The sequence below is a fragment of the Aotus nancymaae genome, unplaced genomic scaffold, assembly GCF_030222135.1.
Source record: "Aotus nancymaae isolate 86718 unplaced genomic scaffold, 86718_ANA_hifiasm-v0.15.2.pri h1tg000025l, whole genome shotgun sequence".
NCBI classification, from domain to species: Eukaryota; Metazoa; Chordata; class Mammalia; order Primates; family Aotidae; genus Aotus; species Aotus nancymaae.
Window position 1 is genome coordinate 25295649 of NW_026988438.1, and position 24842 is coordinate 25320490.

At 37.3% G+C, this 24842-nt stretch overlaps 1 protein-coding gene and 1 pseudogene across 8 annotated transcripts in view; one reads left to right on the forward strand and one right to left on the reverse strand.

Moving 5' to 3' along the window:
- The window catches only part of HERPUD2 (HERPUD family member 2), a 97660-nt gene that overhangs the window by 11414 nt on the left and 61404 nt on the right, over positions 1 to 24842 (forward strand). For all 8 annotated transcript variants that reach the window (XM_064380457.1, XM_064380458.1, XM_064380459.1 and 5 more), the window contains exons 2-4: positions 6962 to 7039; positions 9853 to 9966; positions 12532 to 12686. In XM_064380457.1, coding sequence (XP_064236527.1) covers positions 6962 to 7039; positions 9853 to 9966; positions 12532 to 12686 — 347 coding nt within the window. The remainder of the gene's footprint in view (positions 1 to 6961; positions 7040 to 9852; positions 9967 to 12531; positions 12687 to 24842) is intronic.
- On the reverse strand, positions 19126 to 19598 carry LOC105723350 (large ribosomal subunit protein eL29-like; annotated as a pseudogene).

Sequence of the window (24842 nt, forward strand, 5' to 3'; positions counted from 1 at the left end):
TTGGATTTGGTTAGCCAGTATTTTGTTAAGAATACCTTTCCTTTTAAGACTTCATAGTGGCTGGACATGGTGGCTCATACCTGTAATCTTAGTACTTTGTGAGGCCGAGAGAGGTGGATCACTGGAGTCCGGGAGTTCTAGACCAACCTGGGTAACATGGAAAACCCTGTCTCAACCAAAAATATATACAAAAATTAGTTAGGCATGCCTGTAGTTCCAGCTACTCAGGAGGCTGGGGTGGGAGGATCATCACTTGAGCCTCAGGATGCAGAGGTTGCAGTGAGCTGATAACATGCCACTGCACTCCAGCCTAGGTGACAAGCCAAAAACTTCAGACTATTTGAAGACATTTGAATATTCAATTGAAAGTAACAGTTTTTCTTAATTCAGATAGAATTCACACACTGTAAAATTTGCCCTTTAAAGTATATGACCCAGTGATTTTTAGTACTTCACAAAGTTTTGCTGTCATAATCACTGTCTAATTCGAGAATATTTTCATCACCCCAGAAACTCCATATCTATTAGCAGTCACTCCCTATTCTTTATTCTTCCAGTCCTTGGTAACCACTAATCTACCTTCTGTTTCTGTGGATTTGCATAGTCTAGACATTCCATATAAATGGAATCATATGGATTTTTGTGCCTGCTATCTTTAACTTAGTATAATGTTTACAAGGCTCATCTACATTATAACATGTGTATTTCATTCCTTTTTATGCTGAATAATCTCTCTGTGTGTATATATTTATGTACATCATATTTTGTTTATCCATTTGTCAGCCTATAGACATTTGGGTTGTTTCTACCCTTTTTTTTTGACTATTATGAATCATGTTGCTATGAACATGCTGGTACAGGTTTTTATGTGCACATATGTTTTCCATCCTTTTTAGTACATACCTAGCAATGGAACTGGGCATATACTGTGTCATGGGATAACTGTATGTTTAACTTTCTGAGACACTGCCAAATTGTTTTCCACGTGGCTGCACCCTTTCACATTCCTACCAGCAATGTATGAAGGATCTAGTTTCTCTACATCCTTGCCAATACTTGGTTTTGCTTTATGTATTTTGGGGGGTACTATATAATTTTGTTTTATTTTTATGTTCTACATTTCTGAAAATTGATGTACCCTTGCTGTGGAAAGATAAAACCATTTGTTCAAAGTTGACTAGTAATTTAAAGAAAACATACTAAAATGCTAATATATGATTGCTTCTTTATCATAATTTGCTAGTATCAGTATCATTTGTAGAAATGAATCAGATGAATTTAGCACCAGCAAGTGTTTTAAATTAGTGTTGTGATTCATAGACTGAATATTTCATTTCTGTTTTAAGTGATTACATGTAAAATAACTAACAAATTAGGTGGTTTCTCTAAGTCTGTATAAAACAGTTTTGGACTCATAACACCTCAATTAGCAAATCTGCATTTAGCATATAATCTGTGAGGCACAGTAGCGGGCTATGGGAACACAGTGATGAGCAAGATGGCTATGGACCCTTTGTTCTTGGCACTTTAAGGAAAAAAACACATGTTGACATAATTACAGGTTGTGGTTTGTGTTAAGAAGGAGATAAACAGGGTGTGTGAGAGGGCATACTCTACCGTAGATTTGTAAGTCAAGGAAGACCTCGCTGAGGAGGTGATTTTAAAACTAAGATCTAAAAGGTGATTAAGAGTCAGGTATACAAGAGCTGGGAGAGAATACTGCAGGCAGGGAGTCTGAATTGGGAAGGAACTTGGGATCTAAGTGAATACCAGTTTGGCTAGTGAGTAAGGAGGAAAGAATACTATCAGGGGATTTTGGAGAGAGACAGAAGCCAGATCTGGCCATGGAAAGGAATCAGAATTAAATCCATTGTAGTGGGAATCCATCAGAGAGTGACAGGATTGATCTAAGTTTTTTTGTTTGTTTATTTTGTTGTTTTTGTTTTTTGTTTCTTTGAGATAGGATCTTTCTCTGTAACCCAGACTGGAGTGCAGTGGAACTGATCATAGCTCACTGCAGCCTCGAACTCCTGAGCTCCAGTGAGCCTCTTACCTCAGCCTCCCAAGTAGTTGCAGTTACAAGCATGCTCTATTACACCTGGCTGCATTAAAAATTTTTTTTGAGGACATAGGGTCTTGCTACATTGCCCAGGCTGTTCTTGAACTCCTGGGCTCAAGCAGTACTTCTGCCTTAGCCTCCCAAAATGCTGGATTGCAGGTGTGAGCCACCATGCCTGGCTGATTTAAGGTTTTTTTTTTTTTTCTTGAGATGGAGTCTCGCTCTGTTGTTCAGGCTGGAGTGCAGTGGCCTGATCTCGGCTCACTGCAATCTCTGCCTCCCGGGTTCCAGCGATTCTCTTGCGTAGCTGGGACTACAGGTGTGTGCCACCACGCCCAGCTAATTTTTGTATTTTTGAGTAGAGATGGGGTTTCACCATATTGGCCATGCTGGTCTTGAACTCCTGACTTCATGATCGGTCTGCCTTGGCCTCTCAAAGTGCTGTGATTACAGGCATGAGCCACCGTGCCCAGCCCAGTTTTTTTCCTTTCTGTTGAATTACTCTTACTGGCATACAAACACTCTCTTGAAGAAACAAAAGCACACAATAATACACACCAAAAGCCAGACCCTCTCTTGATCCCATTTCCCTTCTAGCTATTGTCCTATTTCTTCCTTTAAGTGTCGAACTTTTATCAGTTGTATATATTTGCTATCTCTATGTGTCTCTCCTTTTCTCTTGAATCAGTTCCGATTAGGTTTTTATCCTGCTACACCACTAAGATTACTTTTATCAATGTCATTAACGGTCTTCTTGTTGCAGGATGCTGTGGAGAAATAGAGAGATAAATAGAATATGAAGGGAGGACACTATGCATAGTAACAAAAGCCTAGAAATGCTCAAATATTCATTAACAAACTATAATACTTTCCTATAATGGAGCATTATGCATTTGTTAAAAAGTGTGGAGAAGATATTTTTATGCTGCTAAGCACTAGTATCTCTGATTTATTAAGTGAGAAAACAAGATGCAATAGAGTAAGTGTATTGTACTACTTTTTATGTAAGAAAAGGAGGAAAATAGGAATATGTGTGTATTCAGCTTTGTTACGTTGTAAAGCATTGTAAGGCTAATCCAAAATCATAGAGGGGATAAGGACAGAACTAAAACCTCTTGGAATGTACCTTATTTATAGTTTTTACCTTATCACCATTTTGTTATATATAATTATAAAAAATCCCTAAATGGAAACACAAGAATTAAAAAATGTCAGGATGTTGACACAGTTCCAAGAATTATTATTTCAAGCAACTTTGAAACACTGTGTTTTGACTGTGTATCCCTAGTGGCTTATATCCTAAGGACAGAGAAGATCAGTAAGAAATCTTAAACTTAGTTCATTACTGTTAATAGCAATCTTGTTATTGTTATTTTGAGATTACATGTAGTAGGCTAAAACAAATAGGTACATTTGCTAATGGCATGTATTTATTAGTGTCATTAGCAAGAAAGATTTTCAGGGTGAGAGAAGATACAAATAAAATGAGTGAATACTGTTTAATGGGAAATAATCAAAATGAACTCAGGATTTAAATTTCTGTTTATAAAAATGCATATTTTCTAGCTCTGCTTACTGAAGAAGTAACGACAAGTAAAAATCAGTATTCCTAGCTCCCGGATTTTGGTCTTCAGATACCATTTCCCATTAAAATGAATCATGGATCCTGGAGCAATGGCTGATGCCAGGTCTGCGGCCAGAAATGTGTAAGATGAACTTCTGGGGCATTTTGTTCCTGAGAGCAAGGAAGCTACTATTAGAGATGACAGAGATCATGTTAAAATGATGCAGGAGCCACCTAGCAGGAACTCCTACTGGTCAAAAATTTTGAGGTCTCCCTTATTAAAAGCCCTCTTGTTAAACAAAAAGGAATTGGAATCTGATCAGCCCTCTAGAGCTAACTACATTGTACAGGAACTATAGGGACATGCTGTACAGTACCAGGAGGATACAATTTGCCTAATCAGACTGGAAAGTTCTATGAGACAAATAATTTCTTCAACAAATAAATAGCATGGGAAAAATTTTAAAAAAGTAGAAATTGTTAAAAGATTAAAAGAGGCATAACAGCCAAAATCTGTGTGTGAACTTTGTTTGGATTCTAACTGTCTTTAAAAGACATTTTTGGGCAAGTGGGAAGAGTTGGTCTGTACTGGGTATTACATATTAAGGAATTATTTGTTGAATGTGGTAACATGGTTATTATATAACTTACTAAATCTGTACAGGTGAAAAGAAGTGATGTGTAATATTGCTTTAAAATACAGTACTCAGCTGGGTAGAGTGGCATATATCTGAGTCCCAGCTACTCCAGGGGCTGAGGCAGGAGGATTACTTGAGCCCAGGAGATCGAGGCTGCAGCATGTACCATGATCCCACCTGTGAATAGCTACTGCGCTTCGGTCTAGAAAACAGAGTGAGATCCTGTCTATATATTTTTTTAAAGATTAAAATACAGTACTCTCTTTAAAGAAAAAAATGAGGGATGGGTGAGAACACAATAGCAGAATATTGGTGGTTGTTGAAGCTGGGTACTTGGGAGTTCTTGAAGATGGTACCTGGGGGTTCATTTTATTCCCTCCACTGTATGTATGTTTGATAATTTTTATAAGGGAAAAAAATCATAAAAAGAGACTGATGTCCTTTATGCAGAGTGATGATATGACATAAATGTATCTATTAATTAAATGTTTGGTCTGGTAAAAAAGCGACAGTTTATAATGACTGTAATACTTACTGAAAAAACTTCTTTAGGTTCCAGTTGTAAGAAGTACATTATAGAGATTTATAAAGCATTAGATAATTCGTTTTGGCTAGGAATTAAATAATTGATTATATGCTTAGCATTCAACTTACGGTCATATAGTTTGCCATTCAGTGCCTATAAGGATATAGGAAAAAAACAAACTTAGTTTCTCCTATAATGCTCTCACAACACTCAATACAGAATACTTCTGTAATGTCTAGTCATCAAAATGTGTGGGGATTTCTCTCCAACAACAAGTAGTTCTGCAGATAATTCTCCAGTGGACACCAGGTGAATGTCCTTTTAATTCAGGACACTAGCTACCTGGACATAGATTCTGACACTAGCTACCTGGACATAGATTCCACAGCTTGAGGGCTCAATCCCAAAAGACTGCCCCCCTTCATATGTGGTCCCAAGCATAGGTTGTGGCCTGTGTTTTTGACCAACTGGTTATAAATTGAGGTGCCTGTGACCCCCCTCACTTCTGGGGTTCAATTAATTTGCTAGTGCAGCTCATGGAACTCAAGGAAACATGTTACTTACATTTGTTCACTTATAAAGGATATTAATACAAAGGATACAAATGGAAGAGAGATGCAGAGGATGAGGTCTGGGAGAAAGGACTTGGAGCTTCCGTGCCCTTTCTGGGCCCATCCACTCTGGAGGAACTTCCAACTTACTCCACTATATTGGAGCCCTCAGAACTCAGTCCTTTTGGGTTTGCGTCACGTAGGCATGATTGATTAAATCATTGGCCATTGGTTTTTCAACTCAACCTTAAGCCACTCTCTCCCTCTCTGGAGATTGGAGGTGGGGGTGGGACTGAAAATTCCAACCTTCTAATCTTTGGTTGGTTCTCCTGGCAGCCAGCCACCATCCTGAGGCAACGTCGGGAACCCCAGCCACATTTGTCTCATTAGCACACAAAAGATATTCATCTTTCCGAAGATTCCAAGTATTTTAGGAGCTATTCAGCAGGAAACAGCATGAAAACCAAATACATTTTATAGTACCGCAGTGCTCCACTCTATATATATATATATTGATTGAAGTTGTAAGACTTATGATACATATTTTAAAAAACCTCCTGTGCATTGTATTTGAGTATTTGTATATAGGAGTTTGTACATGTGAATTTGAGGAATGGCACACTCCAAAATGCTGCCAGGGGAAACTAGAATGTGTGTAATGGTTAAGTATCTTAGAAGGATAGCTATGCCTTTTGTGTGTAAGGTTGCTTAAACCACAGATCTTAGTATGTTAGTTTCTATTATGGCTACTTTTAATATAAGAAGACCCTTTTGTAGTAGCCATGGTGAGTCTTAAAAATTGTTATAGTTGTGGCTTGGATTTAGCATATTTAACAGTTGTTGATATAGCTAGTATTTGCTTTGATAAAATTCAAAGAACATTCACCTGTTTTGCAGTTATGAAATAGGCCTTATGTGGAATATGTGTAAATGCTTTAATTTTAAATAATTTTATATTCTGGATGCATGTAGAGATGGTGTCTGACTCTCCATGCACTTGTGTTGATTTTTCTTTAGTCTTGTGTTTTTGAAAAACATATAAAGGTATTTGGGAGAGTGGCAGGAATAATAACTAGAATAGTAAGTAAATTTATAACTAAATCTAAATGGCTCTTGAATTAAAACCAATAAATGGTTCTGCATGATATTAGTAAAGAAGAAGATGAGTCTTATGTATCATTTAGATGAAAAATTGACAAAATAAGGCAAAATGATTCTGGTGACCTCGAAATTATATGCTACTGTTGACGATTAATATAAGGCCAACCACTTTCTCATTTATATAGTCTTGAAGATTTTTAAATGTTAGTCATATATGCATTGCATTATGGTTGAAAAGACAGACTTCCAATTAACCTACATTTCCCCCCATTAGGTTTTTTTTATGTATTAATTAATCTTGTATTTTATTGTAGCTACAATAGATACGCTACCATTTGCTGAACTCTTTAATGTTTTTTCTTAAGTAGAATTTGGAAAATGAAAAATTCTTAAATTGTGTCAGTTTTCTGCTTACTTGTGCCTAAAGGGAGTTTTATTTTACCCATAATTAGGCTTGTTATTCCCAACCTTCAATTTGCATAATTAGAAAAGTTGAATTCTTGTCTTTGTCCCATTTCTTAGTTGACGAAGGATCAAAGATTGGTGTATTCGGGCAGACTGCTTCCCGATCATCTGCAGCTGAAAGACATTCTCAGAAAAGTAAGCTTTCTACCACTATTTGATACCAGATACATTCAGAATGTGAGAGGAGATATGTTCTGAAGTTTTATTCAACCAGTTCAGGTTTTAGATACTTAAAATCAATCCCTTTGGGTAGCATAAGTGAAGATGAATTAGAAAGTAACATGATAGTTTCTTATTAGTTTATGTAACAGTTCTGTATATCCATCTGATAGCTAAGTCTGAAGTAGGATTATGTATTTGTGTTCAGGTATTTGTCATTTTGTAAGAAAATGCTATTGACGTCATTAGTGCAAGGGGAGAATATTAGTAGTGGTGACGGATTTTCATTGATAACAATCTTTCCTCTAAATTTCCTTTTAGCCAGCTGCATAATATTTTTATACAAATTGCTTGAGTTGGGAGTTTAATTTCAGGAGGAAATTTACTGGTCCATCAGTTAGCAAACTTTGTGGGTGCTCAGAGCTAAAATATATTTCAATACAGTTCTTTCAATAAAATCAGCCTGAAGGCTAGTTATTTTAGTGGTAGCTTTTAGCTCATGTTCATTTGTGGAATTTATACTTATAGAGCTTTTCAGCATTTGAAATACTGCTTTTTGTTGGTTATAGCAGAATTGAATAGCTTCTATGTTTTGCCTTAGATCTTTGACTTAACTCTAACTATTGTTGTGGATATTCCTCATCTAATTTAGAAGATCTGTATCTTCTGTATGTTTATGATCACCTGTGGGAAACTTTAAAAAATATTAGTATATTCCTTCTGCTTAGACAGTTGACATTTTAGCTTTGCCAATGTAACTTCTTGCTGTTATTTTAATTGCATAGTTTCACATTGCTAACATGGTGTAATACCCACTCCCTCAAAAATAGTGGAATTAATGCAGCAGATTATTATTTTTTCTTTCTTTCCTCTTTTTTTTTAAACAAGTTTTTAGAGCTGTTTTAGCTTCATAGCATAATTGAACGGAAGGTACAGCAATTTCTCATATATTCCCTGACCCCACATAGGCACAGCCTGCCCCACTAATCAGCATCCCACACCAAAGTGGTAGGTTTGTTACAGTCAGTGAGCCTACGATGACATACATTATCACCCAAAGTCTGTAGTTTATGTTAGGGTTCACTCTTGGTGTTGTACATTTTATGGGTTTTGCAAATATGTAATGACATGTCTCCACCAGTATAGTGTCATTCAGAATAGCCCTAAAAACCTCTGTGTTCTGGCTTTTTTTTTTTCTTGTTTTTATGCTGATGCTCAGAACTAAAATATATTTCAATATAGTCCTTTCTGCTATCTGCTCTTTGAAATACAGATATATTAAATATTTTGCCCCAAAGATAGCTTAAATCTGCACATGAAGACTTTTGAAAGATTTTTGCTGTCAGAAATGGTTTCAGGCCAGACAACTTAAAATAAAAAACTACTTCAGTCAAAGAACTGTTGTGCACCTATATAAAACATTTTGAGTAATAAGTTTTTATATTTTGAATAGTTCTTTCCATTGTTTTTATCAAAGTCAGTGTACTCTTTACTTTTTTCAGTTTAAATGCTGCCATTAGCTTTACCTATTTAGTCATAAAATGTTTTACAGAAGCATCCCCAAGATAAATTCTGTGAATTAATTGTGATTAATAATGACCTTTTGAAACTAGATTTCTAAGGATCAACGTCTTACACTTGTATGCTTTTTAATGTTCTGTATTCAGAAGCTAAGGAGGACATTGTAAATTAGGAGTGTCTTCAACCTCCTTTGCTAGGTTTACCTTCTGTTGTGCTGTCTTTGAAACCTTTGTTTAGCATTCTAACTCTGAGTAACTTCTTCCTCCAAACTTCTAAAGCAGTTAAGATTGAGCTTCTCAGTTTCATGCAAAAGACTGTTCTCTGTGTTTCTGTAATTGTGCTGTAGTGTACTAGTCTAATGTCTTAACAATATCATGAGCCTCTTTAAGGAAGGTCCTTGTACCCTTACTTGGATTTGCCTTCAAATTAAGTACAATTATAGGTTCTTGGTAGGCAAGTGATACATTCATAGTTTCTAGTAGCTTTGTTTCCCTTTTTCACCATTTGGGTATCTTTCTTCCTACTCCTTTTTGTTATTTGGTTCTTTTTTTTTTTTTCTTAATTGCTAACTCACCCTTCATTGTTCTCTGTCCTCCTTTATTCCTTCTTTACTTTTCCCATCTTACTAGCTTTATGTCTAAATATAAATAAATATGCTCATGATCTCACTGAGCTAAAATGCCAACCCTAATCATTATTTAGAATATTTTTCTTCAATGATATCTGTAGGTTTATAGAAAAACATGAGATATTTACAGAATATAGTTTAAGTGTATGCTTTATTATAGATAAAAATGGTTTTTGACTCAAAAAAGAGTAAAAAAAAATCAACTTTACTAAAATTAAGGCAAATGAGATTATGATGAAGTTATTTGAGTTTCTTTTATAGTTGCTAAGTCTCAAGTGATGGAAATATGTAAACTGTACAAAGTTTAAGGTGCTAGATGTTTTTGTGCTGAAATGATAGATTGTGCTGATACAACTTTAGCAATATTGTTTGCATATGAAGACTGCTTCATATGCAAAATAATTTTTTAATACAGCAATTGCAGAGTATTTAGATCATTTTCCAAGCATGGAGAAAATACTGAATTCAGAAGGGTCCCAAATAAATGACAAACTTACCTTCAAATGATAGCAGTTTATCACTAATAGAATGGGTAGGCTAGAAAGGGACCTACGTTTTAAGTATTTCAGTTTAGCTACTGACTTTTTGAACTGTACGTTTTCTAGTACTACCCTTTAAATGTAATCTTCTTTAATTTTAGCAAGATGAGTATCATATGGTTCATCTAGTATGTACTTCTCGGACTCCTCCCAGTTCTCCAGAATCCAGCACCAATAGAGAAAGTCGTGAAGCATTGGCATCCAGCAGCAATTCTGTGAGTTGTTTTGGGAGGAGTAAATGCTGAAGTTTTCTGATTATTATTATTATTATTATTTTCTGCCTCTAAAAAATGAAAAACAACGATTGGAGCTTGTGGATTTTGAGATTGTGTTTTGAATTAAAGTTAGGCATTTTGTAAAGTTTACCATTTTGAAAGGTCTAATACACAGTGTTATCCCTTGAAGTCTATTCAACGTGAGTTATAATTTGCTGTATGACAGGTCAGTAATAGATTTAATTTTCAAAGATTTAATTATTGGAGTACTCAGAAAACAGAATTATGTTTATGGTTATATAATATAAACTCTTAGGCCAATGATGTTTCAGAGATATGTGAGGTATTTAAAGTAGTATATTTGATTCAAGGTGGATTAGATTGTTTAAAATTTAAGTACCCTAAATCTTCTTGAAGTAGATGACTTGGTCAAGGACTTTGTTTTTAAAATGACTGGATTTGCACATACATTCCACCTGCTGAGGGAGGAAATACTTAATATACTAATGTCTTTCGGACTTGGGTATTCATTCCTCCATCCTTATTTTTCCATCTGCCTAAAATTGTTTTGGAAATGTTTTGTAGTAGTCGATCTTCTCAATTTAGACATTTTTAACACATTTCAAAGACGTTGTCCCCAATCCAAAAATTATGTTATTTTTGATTTCCCTTAAGAGCTTTCTGTGACACCTTTGTGGGTATGAGGATTGGATGAGTGGAAGCTTGCTTTCAACTTCTTGAGGAGGCAGGGAGCTTTTATACTGCTAAGTATGCTTTCCTTGTTAAAAATCCAGCCAAAGCTTGAAAGAGGGCATGAGTGACAGGGTTGGGAACTAGTTGATAGCTCTCTCCATAGATACCAGTTAACTGCTTCTTCAAGAAACTAGCTCCTCCAATTGCTGTATTTCATTAGTATTCCCTTAATGGTAAGTATTTTCTAGTACCGGTCATGGAAAATTAGCTTACATTAAACTAAATCAAATATGCTTTATCAAAACACCCAAGGGTCTTTATATGTTTTCTGCCTTGGCATGGAAAGGCACAGACAGTGGCATTGGCACAGAGTATTTTTTTGTAGTCGTTGGACACAGTTGCATTGCTCCAATTTTTGTTGGGAAAGAACCCTCTGACTTTGACTTGTCCAGTGGGTTCCTCATCCATGATTTTGTGTCATTAGTGTGTGTATTTGTTTTTTTCAGTGTTATGAAAGTCTGAAAAGTATCAAAGGAATGTTAAGTTGAATTCACCTTAATTTTTCATGGCCCAGAAATGTCAAGGGATTTGAAAATGTTTTAAAGATCTAATCATAAAATAATTACCTAATAAGGTCAGAAATCATTAGTTCTAGAGAAATTAGGTTGTGCTGCCAAATGACTAGGCTTTTCTTCTAATAGTTATGTTAAAGAACACCATGTTATGATGGCCCATTTAATGAGAAATCTTGCTGAAAAAGAAGCCTTTCCCAGTTTATGTTCCTAAGAATCACACTCCTTAGTAAGATATTTGTTGTCTATTGTGTGTGAAGTAATGTTTTAAAGAAAGTTTTTGTTAGTTTTGCAAAAGACTGATATGCTTTGGACCTTTCACATGACATGACTTAGCGTGGAAGACTTGCAAAAAGACATCCTGTCAATAGGAAGGCAGCACAGGTCAAATATACAATTTAACAAATAAAATAATACTGTATCCAGCTTTTTAAAGTGGAAGAACTGTCATTTATGTAAAATGTAATTATGTTTTAAATGTACATGAAACACTTGACAAACTATTTTCGAACAAATTGGGATGGTCTTCAGGGAGTTATATTGTTTAAAGGTTACTGAATCCATGAGTTACTGACATCATTTATTTGAGCATGAGAATAAAAAAATCCTGATTAACGTCTTGATTCTAGTAGTTCGTTTTCTAGAAAAGCAGTATTTGTTGGTGATTTCTATAAATTAATGGAATTTTAGAACTGAAAGGAATCTTGAAAATTCAGTCCAATCTCATTTTCTGTAGGAAAGTAGAGACTCTGAGAGGTTAAGTGAACCTTTAAAAAGCTTATACTTGTCAATGTTAGAGGTAACACTAGATTTTAGATCTTTTGATTTTTAGCCTGTTTCTCATGATTTTAAACCAATGTGTTACCAATAGCATGTTATAAAGTACTTGGAACATAGTAACTGTTTAGATGACTCAGTAATTAGTATCATTTATTGAGCACTTTCTATGTGTTAGGCATCATGAAACGAGTTTTGCATGCATGCATGCATGATTTAAATTAAATCATGTGAAAAGAGCTTTTTATGCATTAGTTTAATCCTCAGAATTTAATATGCTGTTTTTATATATTTTTATTCTGCTCCTCAGCCATTTCTAGTTGAAAAAATGGAATACTGTAATTTAATTAAGCAGTTTTGATAAGTTTTGACTTATCAAAATTAAAATATATATTATACTGGACACAAGATTTAAAACAGTAAATTTCTGAAATTTATTTTACAGAGGGATATATTTTTAGTAATGTACCTGTAATTTTGTAAAGAACTAAATCTCCTTTTAAAAATTACATTTTGTTTGTAGAGTTCAGATCGTTCAGGATCAACAACTCCATCATCCAGTCAGGAAACCTTGTCCTTAGCTGCGAGTTCTTCCTCGGAAGGATTGAGGCAGCGTACCCTTCCACAAGTACAAACTGACCCAGCACAGAGTCACCAGTTTCCATATGTAATACAAGGGTAAGTGAAATTGTGGTAGCTATGGAACATGATTGGGACCCCCTAAAAATGAATTGCTTTTGATTTTCACCTTAGCCTCTTTGCAGTAATTAAAGGACATTTTACCTGTATTCATATATTTGATTTTATATTTTGAGAACTAGAGGGTTAAGAAGAGCACTGCTTTTGAAACTTGGCTACACATTAGAATCACGTAGGGCAGTGCTTTCAATCTTGAATGTTTGTATTAATCACCTAGAGACCTTGTTGAGCTGCAGGTTTGTATTCAGTAGGTATGATGGGACCTGAGAATCTACATTTCTAACAAGCTCCCAGATGATGCTGATGCTTCTGATGCTTGGACCACATTTTGAATAGCAAGAATCTAGGTAACTATTTTTTTTTTTTTTTTTAACTCAGCCTCACTATAGACCTACTCAGTTAGTCTTCAGGGGAGTGTGGCTGAGTGAAGGTATACTTGGAAGAGTACAGAGCCCAGCAATCTCTTTTTAAAAGTTCCACAAATGTTTCTGATCAACTTGGTAACAACTGTGATAGAGTAAAACCATGATGTCTTACAGGGATAGAAGCTTTGTTGTTTTGAGAGTTCTATAGCAGTTTTCTCAAGAAGCTTGCTATAGCCACCCTGTATTTAGCAATTATAACAGGCTGCTTGGGTTAGGCAGTTCCAGAAGAAATACAGCCACAGGTAAAGCAGTTCAGAGAGTAGGATCTTGGGGAACGTGGTTTGGACTAGGGTTGTGTCTGAAAGCAGAAATGTTTTACTGGAGTACTATTATTTTTTATTTTGAAGTAAAGGAAACTTGAGTAGCAGGTAGTGATAATCTTTCTGTGTTGCATATCAAGTCATGGGGCTGCAGTGTGTGGCACTGCTCTAGCTATTTTGAAATTTACAACAGTGTTGCTAACTCTAGTCAGCCTACTCTGCTATATTTATAACCCATTAACCAACCTCTCATCTTCCCCTCACCACCTCACCCCCACCACTCCCAGCACCCTTCCTAGCCACTTGTATCTATCAATCTAGTCTACCTCCATGAGATGAACTTATTTAGCTTCCATATATGAATGAGTAGTGTAAATTGGAAAAAAAAAACCTTAGATTTTAACTTAGCAATTATGTTACCTGCACAATGTAATACTATATTGCAAAGATAATGTTACAAAAGTATATATATTGATATATAAGATTGTTTAAATTGTATTGTTAGGGACAAATGCAGATTTTGTATGTGTATATATGTATGCCTGTATATATAATCCTATGTTTTAAAACACTTATTTCTGGCCGAGTGTGCTGGCTCACGCCTGTAATCCCAGCACTTTGGGAGGCCAAAGTGGGTGGATCACCTGAGGTCAGGAGTTTGAGACTGGCCTGGCCAACATGGTGAAATCCTATCTCTACTAAAAATTCAAAAATTAGCTGGGCGTCATGGTGCATGCCTATAATCCCAGCAACTTGGGAGGCTGAGGCAGGAGAATCACTTGAACCCGGGAGATGGAGGTTACAGTGAACTAAGATTGCACCACTGTACTTCAGCCTGGGCAAGAGAGTGAGATTCCATCTCAAAACAAACAACAACAACAAAACTCACACAAAACCCACAAAAATTAGTTGGGCATGGTAGTGTATGCCTATAATACCAGCTGTTCAGTTAGTTGAAGCACGAGAATCACTTGGACCCAGAAGGTAGAGGCTGCAGTCAGGCAAGGTCGTGCCACTGCACTGCAGCCTGGGCGACAGAGCATGAATCTGTCTTGAAAAAAAAAAAGTTTGGTCAAATTTGGCAATGAAGCCATCCAATCCTGAACTTTTCTTTGTTGGGAGATTTTGTTTTTTTAAATTGCTGATTTAATCTCATTACTCATTATTGGTCTGTTCAGGTTTTCTGTTTCTTCTTGATTCAATCATGCGGGCTGTGTATGTCTAAGAATTTATCCATTTTCTCTAGGTTTTGTAGTGTATTAGTGTATAGTTGTTCATAATAACTTGATGATTTTTTTTTTTTTGTATTTTTGTGGTATTAGTTGTAATGTTTCCTTTTTCATTTCTGACTTTATTTATTTGGGTCTTCTTTTTTTCCTTGGTTACCTTGATAGTGGTTTATTGATTTGTTCTTTTCAAAAATACAATTTTAATTTTGTTGATCCTTAGTATTGTTTCTCTTTTTCAGTCTATCCTGATCTTTATTATTTCTTTCCCTCTACTAATTTTGGGTTAGGTTGTTCTTGGTTTTCTAATTCATTGAGGTATATTGTTGGATTGTTTATTTGAAATCTTTCTATTTTTTTGATGTGGGCATTTATTAGTATAAACTTCTCTCTTAGCACTGCTTTTGTCATATTCCATAGGTTTTGGTATATTGTTTTTTGACTTTCATTTGTTTCAAGAACTTTTTGTTGTTGTTTTAGAGACAGTTTCACTCTGTTGACCAGGCTGGAGTGTGGTGGTATGATCCTAGCTCACTGCAGAACTCCTGGGCTGAAACAATCCTCCTGCCTCAGCCTCCTGAGTAGCTGGGATTATAGGCACATGTCCCGACACCTGGCTTCAAGAACATTTTTGATTTCCTCCTTAATTTTTTCCTTGACCCGTTTAATTTCCATGTATTTTGTATGGTTTCCGAAGTTTTTTTTGTTACTGATTTTTTTTTTTTCTTTTTTTGAGACAGAATCTTGTTCTGTCACCCAGGCTGGAGTGCAGTGGCTCAATTTTGGCTCACTGTAACCTCTGCTTCCTGGGTTCAAGCAATTATTCTGCCTCAGCCTCCCGAGCAGCTGGGATTATATGCGTGTGCCACCCCACTTGGCTAATTTTTGTATTTTTAGTAGAGACTTACTAATTTCTAGTGTCATTCCATTGTGGTCAGAAAAGATACTTGATAGATTTTGATATTTAAAAATTTGTTGATTTTTAAAAGTTTTTAAAAATTTATAATGAGAAGAGTGTGTATTCTTACCTGTTTCATCCAACAGGTTATGCCCATTTGGTCTAAAGTGCAGTTTGAATCCAGTGTTTCTATGTTAATTTTCTGTCTAGATGATCTGTGTAATACTGAGAATTGGGTGTTGATGTCCCTAGCGCTTTCTGTATTGGATTCTGTCCCTCCCTTTAGGTCTGATCATGTTTGCTTGATAGAACTGAGTGGTCTGGTGTTGGGTTCATATATGTTTAGAAAAAGATATATGTTTTTGTTGAGTTGATCTTTTTATCAGTTTATAATGACATTTGTTGTTACTATTTTTAAATTAAAGTCTGTTTTATCTGTTATAAGGTTAGATGTTCTTGTTTGCTTTTGCTTTTTGTTCACTTGGAATATCTTTTTCCATCACTTATTTTCAGTCTGTGTCTTTACAAATGAGGTGAATTTCTTGTAGGCAGCATATAGTTGGATCATTTAAAAAAATTTATTCAGCCCTTCTGTATCTTTTAAGTGGAAAGTTTAATTCATCTATATTCAGGGTTATTATTGATATGGCAGGCTTATTCCTGTCATTTTAGTAATTGATTTCTGGTTTTTGAGTAGCATTTCTTCCTTTGTTTCTCTCATATTGTTTTTCATTGTGGTTGGTTTTTTCTATAGCGATAACATTTAAATCCTGTCTCTTTTTTATTTGTGTATTTACTCTACCAGTGGGTTTATACTTTGATGTGTTTTCATGGTGGTAGATATTTATCTTTTGCTACTAGGTATAGGGCTCCCTTAGTTATTTCTTGGAGGGTCGGCCTGGTGGTGATAGATTCCTTCAGCTTTTGCTTGTTTGAGAAAGACTTTATTTCTCCTTCATTTATGAAGAATAGCTTTGCTGGGTATAGTGTCATCCTAGTCTCTCCTGGCCTGTAAGGTTTCTTTGAGAAATCTGCTGGTAGTCTGCTGGGGATTCTAAGCATCTAAGTGACTAGATGCTTTTCTCTTGTTTTTAGAATTCTCTCTTTGCCTTTGATGTTTGACTGTAATGTGCTGTGGAGAATACCTTTTTCAAGTGTGTCTATTTGGGGATTGCTGGGCAAGGTGTCAGAGCCCTGGCACCAGGAAGTGGTCAACTCATGGGTTGGAAAAAGAATTTACTGACAACAGTTAAGTTTGAAAAAGGAAAGGTTATTAGAAAGGAAGAACTCTACAAAGGGTACAGCGGGGTGCCTCAGTGAGAGGGGACTGAGTGCACTATGGTGGATTTTCCTTAGGAGCATTTATAGGCCTTAGGATGATAGCTTAGGGTTATAACACTATTTTCAGCATGGGATATATAGAAATGTTAGTTATAAAAATTGAAAGAGTACTGGAATCAGATGCCAACTTCAGATACTACGGAGGTTTGATTACCTCTAAATTCCCCAGATAAGGAGTTTTGCCTCTGGATGGCCAATTTGGTGGTCGCCAGGTAGTCTTTGCTCCCTTCTAAATTGATCAGACAAGAAGTTTTTGTCTCCAGGTCTGTTGAGTGGTCACCAGGTGATTTTCACTCTCCTTAGGTACTTTTTAATGATATCTATGTCTTTGGTAAATTTCTTATTTATATTCTGAATTGTTTTTCAAATTTTTAAATATTGTTAATCTGAAATTTCTTGTATTGAGCTTCTGTAATGTCAGTATTTTGAATTCGTGTTCTGGATTTCACAAATTTCTTTTTCACTGGAATCCATTGCTGGAGAATTACGTTCTTTTGGAAGTGTCATATCTACCTGCTTTTTCATGTTTTTTTTTTTTTTCCTTATGTTGATATCTGTGCATGTGGTGTAACAGTCCCTTCTTTAGTTTTTTGAATTTGCTCTTGTAGCGGGGCACTTTTTCCTAAAGATGTGTCTGTGGTGTTGTTTGGGTAGGCCATTTTGGCTTTGATTCTGTATGTATACCATAGTGTGGTCTCTGTATGAATTTTGTCAGGAACAGTGTCAGTAGTGTCTGATTTCCTCAGTGTCTTCATGTGCAATTTTTAGTGGAGGCCGTGGTGAAGTTTTGCTGGGGACAAGGGTGTCAGGTGGGCCAATCTGTAGGCCCCAGTGATGGCAGTGGTAGGCTGAGCATGCCTGTCCTTGGGCCCCAGTGTGGCATATGCTGGCACCAGTGTTAGCTCGTCCAGGTGGGTCAATTCTTATGGGGGGTGTCTCCAGCCAGCATGTTTGGATGCCATCAGTGACAGTGGTGGGCTGGGCAGTTTGGCATGTCATCAGGCCCCTAAGCAGTGGATATGCCATGGATTATGGCAGTAGTAGTGGTGGGACAAACTTTTGGCCCCCAAGTGGTCTGTGGTGGTGTTGGTGATGACTGCAGTGGGTTGGGTGGGCCAGTTCCCAAGCCCACACATGGTGCATGCACATGGGTGTCTGCTGTGGTAGTAGTGGCAGATTGGGTCCTCAGGCCTCTGGGAGGAGTACTCAGGTGCCAACAGTTGTGGATGGTGCAGTCCACAGCCCCTGGATGGCATGCTCAGCCACTGGAGGTGGGTGGAACTGGGCCAGGCTGGCCTGACCTCAGGCCCCCTGGTGGTTTGTGCAGATACTGCTTCTGGTAGACAAGAATGGAATGATCCCCAGACTCCCAGCACTGTGGTCAGGAGATGCACTGCAGCCTGTTATTGGGAAGGCTGGGTTGCTTTCAATAACAACAGCCATAAACTGGGAGGGGGAGCGGTACATACTGGCTCCAGATGGTGGTTGCAAGCTGGTAGCCTGTCCTTAGGGTGCTCATAAATGCACTGTAGTGCCATTTACAGGAGTGGGGTTGCTAACAATGTCTTGCACTTTGGCCCAGGATACATCAGTTAGCAGCACCACCTGGGAATGCCCAGGGGATGTCAGTGGGGCTCCAGGGATGTGAGATGCAGGAGCTCTTGGGCTCCAGGGCAGGATGCAGCCTGCTGGGGGTTGGACTCTGAAAATGGTACCTTGCTGTAGCTACTTAGAAGGTGTGTGGGACCCACTGTGAACTCTTCTTGAGCAGTGCCTTTGCATGGTCTCCAGGCAGCTCCCTGTTAGTCTTGGGGCCCATGTGTGTTAAAGGTCTCTCTTGTGGCTAGGATTACAGGAGTCTGCAGTGGTAATGTAGACTGCTGGGGGTCCCCACTTAACCTTTCCCTGCACTGGGGAGGCTCTCTAGGCTCCCAGCCCATCCAGTGCAGCAGGTTGTCTTGCTTCCCTCTCTTAACTTACCTTAGGTGTGTCCTGTCATTTCTCTATTGAATTCCAGTTGTCTCCTTTAGGAAATCTACTGGAAGCGTGATTATCTACTCAATATTTTTGTTCTCTTTTTTGGAGGAGGTGAGTTGCCTCTAGTCAGCCTTCTTGAAGCCCCTCTTAGAACCTCTATTGTCTAACTTTTTTTTTTTTTCCTGCCTCAGGTTTATTTGTACAAATAGCACAGGAGGACCCCAGCCTTATGCAGATGGCAGCCCCGGGGGGTTGCACCAGTCCTGTCCTCACGTTGGCAGACAGAGGTATCTACTCTGAAGCCTTTGTAGGGTCCTGGCACCTTTGGGAGCCTGAGCTGGAACTGAAGCTGGAGCTGCAGCCTGGGCCTTGGTTTGATCCTTGGCCTTGGCCTTGACCTTTGGCCGGCAGAGCCTGAGCCCCTTGGCAATGTGTGCATAAGCATGCTTCCCAAGCTTGGGGTAGGCAGTGTAGGCAAGTCGATTGAGCTTGCAGCTGACACCCTTTGGGATCTTGGGCTTAACATCCTTGGGCTTTACAAGGGCCTTGATGGCCTTGGCACATGCACTCATGGCCTTGGCATTGTTGGCCTGCATCTTCTTTAGGCCCTTCTTGTTGTGCTTCTTGGCAAAGCGCATGTTCCTCAGGAACTTGGGGTCCACCCCCTTAAGAGATTCGTATCTTTGTAATCGGGGTTTCTTGATACCATTTCTGTGCCATTTTCGGGACTGGTTGTGTGTGGTGTGGTTCTTGGACTTGGCCATATCTGCACCTAAGCCGTGGTTCCCCTGACTTTTTTTAAACATAAAAATTTCTTGTAGCCTGCCACTCAGAAATAATGATACAAACCAAAAATAAAATTCTCAAGTCCCTCAACCATCTGAGTGGACCTCTCCTCTTAGCTGGGGCACTCCAAAGTTAATCTGAAAAACTGGTTCAGGCTATGATGGGAAAGGAGGGTCAGACATCCGTTTTTATACCCTCCTCCCTTTTGGAATTCAGGAAAAGCTGACCGACATTTAACATCAACACAGACCTTAAGTCTGGTAAGAAACATTTACAATCTATTCTCTCTGAAGGCTGCCACCTGGAGCTTCATCTATGTGGTAAAACTTTGGTCTCTACAACCCCTTACAGAAAATCAGACATTCCTTTCTATTGATAATAATTCTTTCATCCAATTGCCAATAACATAAAAAATAAACCATCTACCTATAACCTGGAAACCCCTGCTTTGAGTTATCCTGCCTTTCTGGACCAAACCAGTATATATCTTACATGTATTTGATGTTTCATGTCTCCCTAAAATGTATAAAACTAGGGTATGCCCTGACCACCTTGGGCACATGTTCTCAGGATCTCCTGAGGGCTGTGTCACAGTTGCTCATATTTGGCTCAGAATAAATCTCTTCAAATTATTTACACAGTTTGACACTTTTTGTTGACAACAACCATTACTAACATTTTAACAACTATCCTTCTAAACACTTTTCTATGTATACTTTTAAAATAGAAACATCATACTGTTTGTTTTGTAGACTTTAAAAAAATGTGATATAACTTGGACGTATTTCCAGATCAAATATAAATCCACAACATTTAAAGTCTGTATGATTATTTACGTAGATTTACTAATTTGTTCACACATCTGTCGATGGAGAACGTGTGAGTTGGTTTTGCTGCATAATCTCAGTGGTTTACAATACATTTTATTTTTCTTGCTCACAGGTCTTTTAGTCATTTGTAAAGCTCTGCCTTGGGTTGTAGTTTGAGTTCAGATCTGTTTCGAGTTTCTCATTCTCTGTAGATCAGTAATGCCCTAGCACATGTTCTTCTCATGACAAATGACAGGAAAACAAGAGGGCAAGCTAACGATTGAGCACATTTGAAGCCTTCTACCTGTCACATTTACTAATACTATGTTGGCCAAAACAAATCACATGGCCACTCTCAACAGCTCAGCAGTATTGAAGCGGGGAGGTATTGCAAAGTTACAGCCAGTACTGTGTTGGTAAATGCTTAACAGCTGGCTTTTGCGGGTTGAGGAAAATAAAGCCCTAGATTTGTAGTATTTGCTGATTTCTGTGTTGTAAATACTCCCATCATGGCTCAGCTGTCTGCTGTTATGAGCCAGGTGAGCCAGCATAAACCAGCTTTGCCGCTGCGTGGTAGGTAGTATGTGTATATAATCCTGTTATAGAAGACTAAAGAATTGGGGCAATCTTTTACCATAAATGTTTGGGTCTGTTTTTTTCCCTACAAAATATTACCATAATCATTATTAAATATGTGTACTTACATATTAGCAATTATTATTTTAGGATAAATTGTGAGAAGGGCAATTCCTGAGTCAAAGTGTTCTTAAGACTTTTTGAGGATCTTAAAGACTTTTGCAAAATTGCAGTAAAGTTGTACCGGTTACTTTCTTAGTAAACGTTAAAGTGCCTGAATATCTTTACTTGTACAGCTATGTACTTGCTAAATAAATTGGAATGTCCTTATTTTAATTTGAGACATGATAAAGATGTATTCTTTTTATTTGTGAGTTGCTTATTTGTTAGTATGTTGGTATCTTTAAAAATTCACTTGCCACACTTTAACCAATAACTAACACTTATTGAGCATTAGCAGAAGCTAGGCATTGCACTAAGAACTTTTATATGTGCCTTACTGCACTACATTTTATACCAACTCTGGTCTAGGCACTGTTTTCTGCCACTTATGGGTAAGGAGAATGAGACTAAAAGGTTATGCAGCTTGCCTAAGTTCACAGAGATTGTCAGTAGTAGAACTAGAATTCAAATCCATTTTTAACTTGGAGGGCGGTATTCTTAACAGTGTTGCTGAAGTGACTGTTTTGTCTATCATTTGTTTCAGTATTTTTTCCTAGGTTATCATTTGTGTTTTGACTTCATTCGTAATGGTGGTATCCTACCTCAACCTCAATTCAAAATTTTTTTCTGGTGAAATCTATCAGTCAGATTTTAAGTATTGGTGACTGTGTGAGCAAATCTATTTGCATGAAGACCCTGTGACTTCATTCAGTAAGTGTTTACTTTAGAATCTACTGTGTGCTAGGCACTCAGGAGAAGAAAATGAATTCTGTACTTGGGCTCACTGGAAGTAGGTCAGATAGGCAAATGAATTACCATCTGCTGATGGGCTGTCATGGCCTCAAAAAAAGTGCTGAGGGAGCCTGGAGGAGGGAGGGACTATCTCTGCTTGGAGAAGTGGGAAGGGCTTTAGAGGTGTTAACATTTGAGCTGTCTTTAAGGGGGTTAATAGGGAGAACAAAGCAAGTGCAGAGTCTTGAAAAGGATGATTCTGGGAACACAGTGGGGATTCCCTGAGGTTTCTGCGTGGTCACTTGTATGGAGTAGTGGGGGAAGCAAGGCTAATTTAAAAAGTTTTCTGTGAAAGAGTTTGTTCTTGAAGCTTCCAGTTCCTTTCATCTCCTTTTCTCTGTAATTTTGACTTTTTAAAACCTATGTTGAGTGTCTTTTGGTATAGCTTTCAAGTACATAATTGTGAATGACAGTATTTCTACTTCTTGTTGTTTTTTCATAATTTCTATTGTACTCTACCAATTTTATGTGTTTCAGTGAGTTTGCCTTGCTCCCTTTTTTTCTGTTTAGTTATTATCCTTCAGTGCTAACTAGTATAGCCTATCCGAAAAGAAAAAAAAAGTTTTTAGAACTTCTGTCACCAGTTGTGATTTCCTCCAGCTCGTTTCTTTCACCTGTTTTTCCTCATTGTTACTTTCCTAGGGGCAGAGGGAGAAACCAGGTTTATCATCTTACTCAGTTTTCCTTGCATAAAGAATATGACATTTTCTATGGAGACAGGCATATTACACATTCCAAATAGTTACATTTTTCCCATGTTTCTGCTATTTTATTTTGCTTTTTGCCAAAAAGAGAAGACAACTAATTTAACATTTCATATTTTCTTCTAGTATCCTTTCTTTCTTTCTTTCTTCTTTTTTAAATAGATGGGGTCTTGCTCTGTCACCCAGGCTGGAGTGTGGTGGTGCCATCATAGCTTACTGCAGCCTTGAACTTTAGGGCTTAAGTGATCCTCCCACCTCAGCTTTCTGAGTAGCTGGGACTACAGACCTGTGCCACCATGCCCAGCTAATTGAAATTTTTTTTTTTAGGGATAGGGTCTCGTTATGTTGCTCAGGCTAGTCTCAAACTTCTGGCTTCAAGCAATCCTCCCCCCTCAGCCTCTCAAGTAACTAGGATTATAGGCTTGAATCACTGTGTCCAGCTCAGTATCCTTTACTTTGCAAATGTTTTTATTTAATATACTTTGCAAATGCATTTATTTATTTATTTTGTTATAAAATAAATTTGTAATTTTTACTGTTGGTAACCTTCCATGTTTTCATTTAATGTTGAAGAATTAAGTGGAATTTACAAGTTACTAGACGAGTTGCTTATAATCAGTACTTTCAATATTTTCTTGATGCTCATATGAAGTTGTTCAACACATATTTATTGTGCTAGATGCTAGAGATTTAGTAATAATGGATAAAGGCCATTCCCTGTTCTTAGACCACAGGGACGAGTCAGAGAGACAGTAGCTTAAATAGGCGATTTATTTTTAAAGCTGTTTTCTAAGAGGGAATACAAGTGAGTGGTACCATGTTAAAAACATATATATATATTTGAGCCCAGGAGTTCAGGCCAGTCCGGACAACATACTGAGACCCCATCTCTAACAAAATTAAAAAATATAAATATAAATATAAATATAAATATATATATATGAGTTTTATTTCTATGTCTTTTACCACTTGCCCTTCTTAGAGGCAGCCATTATTAGCTGTTTCCCCTGTATTATTCTAGAGATAAAATGTGCTTACACAAGTATATGTGTATGTGCATGCATATCTACATGCGTGTGTATTTTAACACATAATAGCGTACTTTCTATGCAGTAAGTCCTCACTTAACATCATGATAGGTTCTTGGAAACTCCAACTTTAAGTGAAACAGTGTTAACAAAACCAACTTTTTCCTCATTAATGTTATAACAAAATGACATTATTCAAGGACCTATTACACATCGTTTTGTTTAAAGTCAGTTTCCAAGAACCTATTGACAATCAAAGTGAGGATTTATTGTACATACTAGCCTATATCTTGTTTTTTTCATTAAATATATTAACAATTGTACCACATTAATACACAAGAGCTGTCCCATTCTTTATAATATATATATATTTTAGTTTTTATTTTTATTTTGTTAGAGATGGGGTCTTAGTATGTTGCCCAGACTGACCTGAACTCCTGGGCTCAAACAATCCTCCTGCCTAAGCCTTCTGAGTAGTTGGGACTACAGGCAAGTCCAGCTGTCTCATTCTTTATTAATTGCACAGCATTCTATTACATAGATTACTAAAATTTAATGAACCAGTCCCTGTTGATGGATATTTAGGTTAAACAGTATTTTTATATACTGCTTTAAAAAAATTTTTTTAAATACTTTTTTTATTTTTAAAGAGTTTCTCTTGTTGCTCAGGCTGGAATGCAATGGAGTGATCTCGGCTTACCGCAACCTCTGCCTCCCGGGTTCAAGCCATTCTCCTGCGCCATTCTCCTGCCTCAGCCTCCTGAGTAGCTGGGATTACAGGCATGCACCACCACGCCCAGCTAATTTAGTATTTTTAGTAGAGAGGAGTTTCTCCATGTTAGTCACACTGGTCTCAAACTCCCAACCTCAGGTGATCCGTCTGCCTTGGCCTTTCAAAGTGCTGGGATTATTATACTTTTTAAACATTCACAAAGTACAGAAGATACTGTAATGAACCTCAACAATCAATAAACTATCATTGTTCATCTAGTTCCCCTTCTGTTTCCTTTTTTATCCTTGGACTGGAGTTTAAAACAAAACTTAGACATTATAATTTTGTCTATAAACTGTGAATCTGTAATAGATATGGTAGCTGTGGGCTCCCACTAATAAGTGAGAAATGTGGTATTTGATTTCTGTTCCTGTAGTTT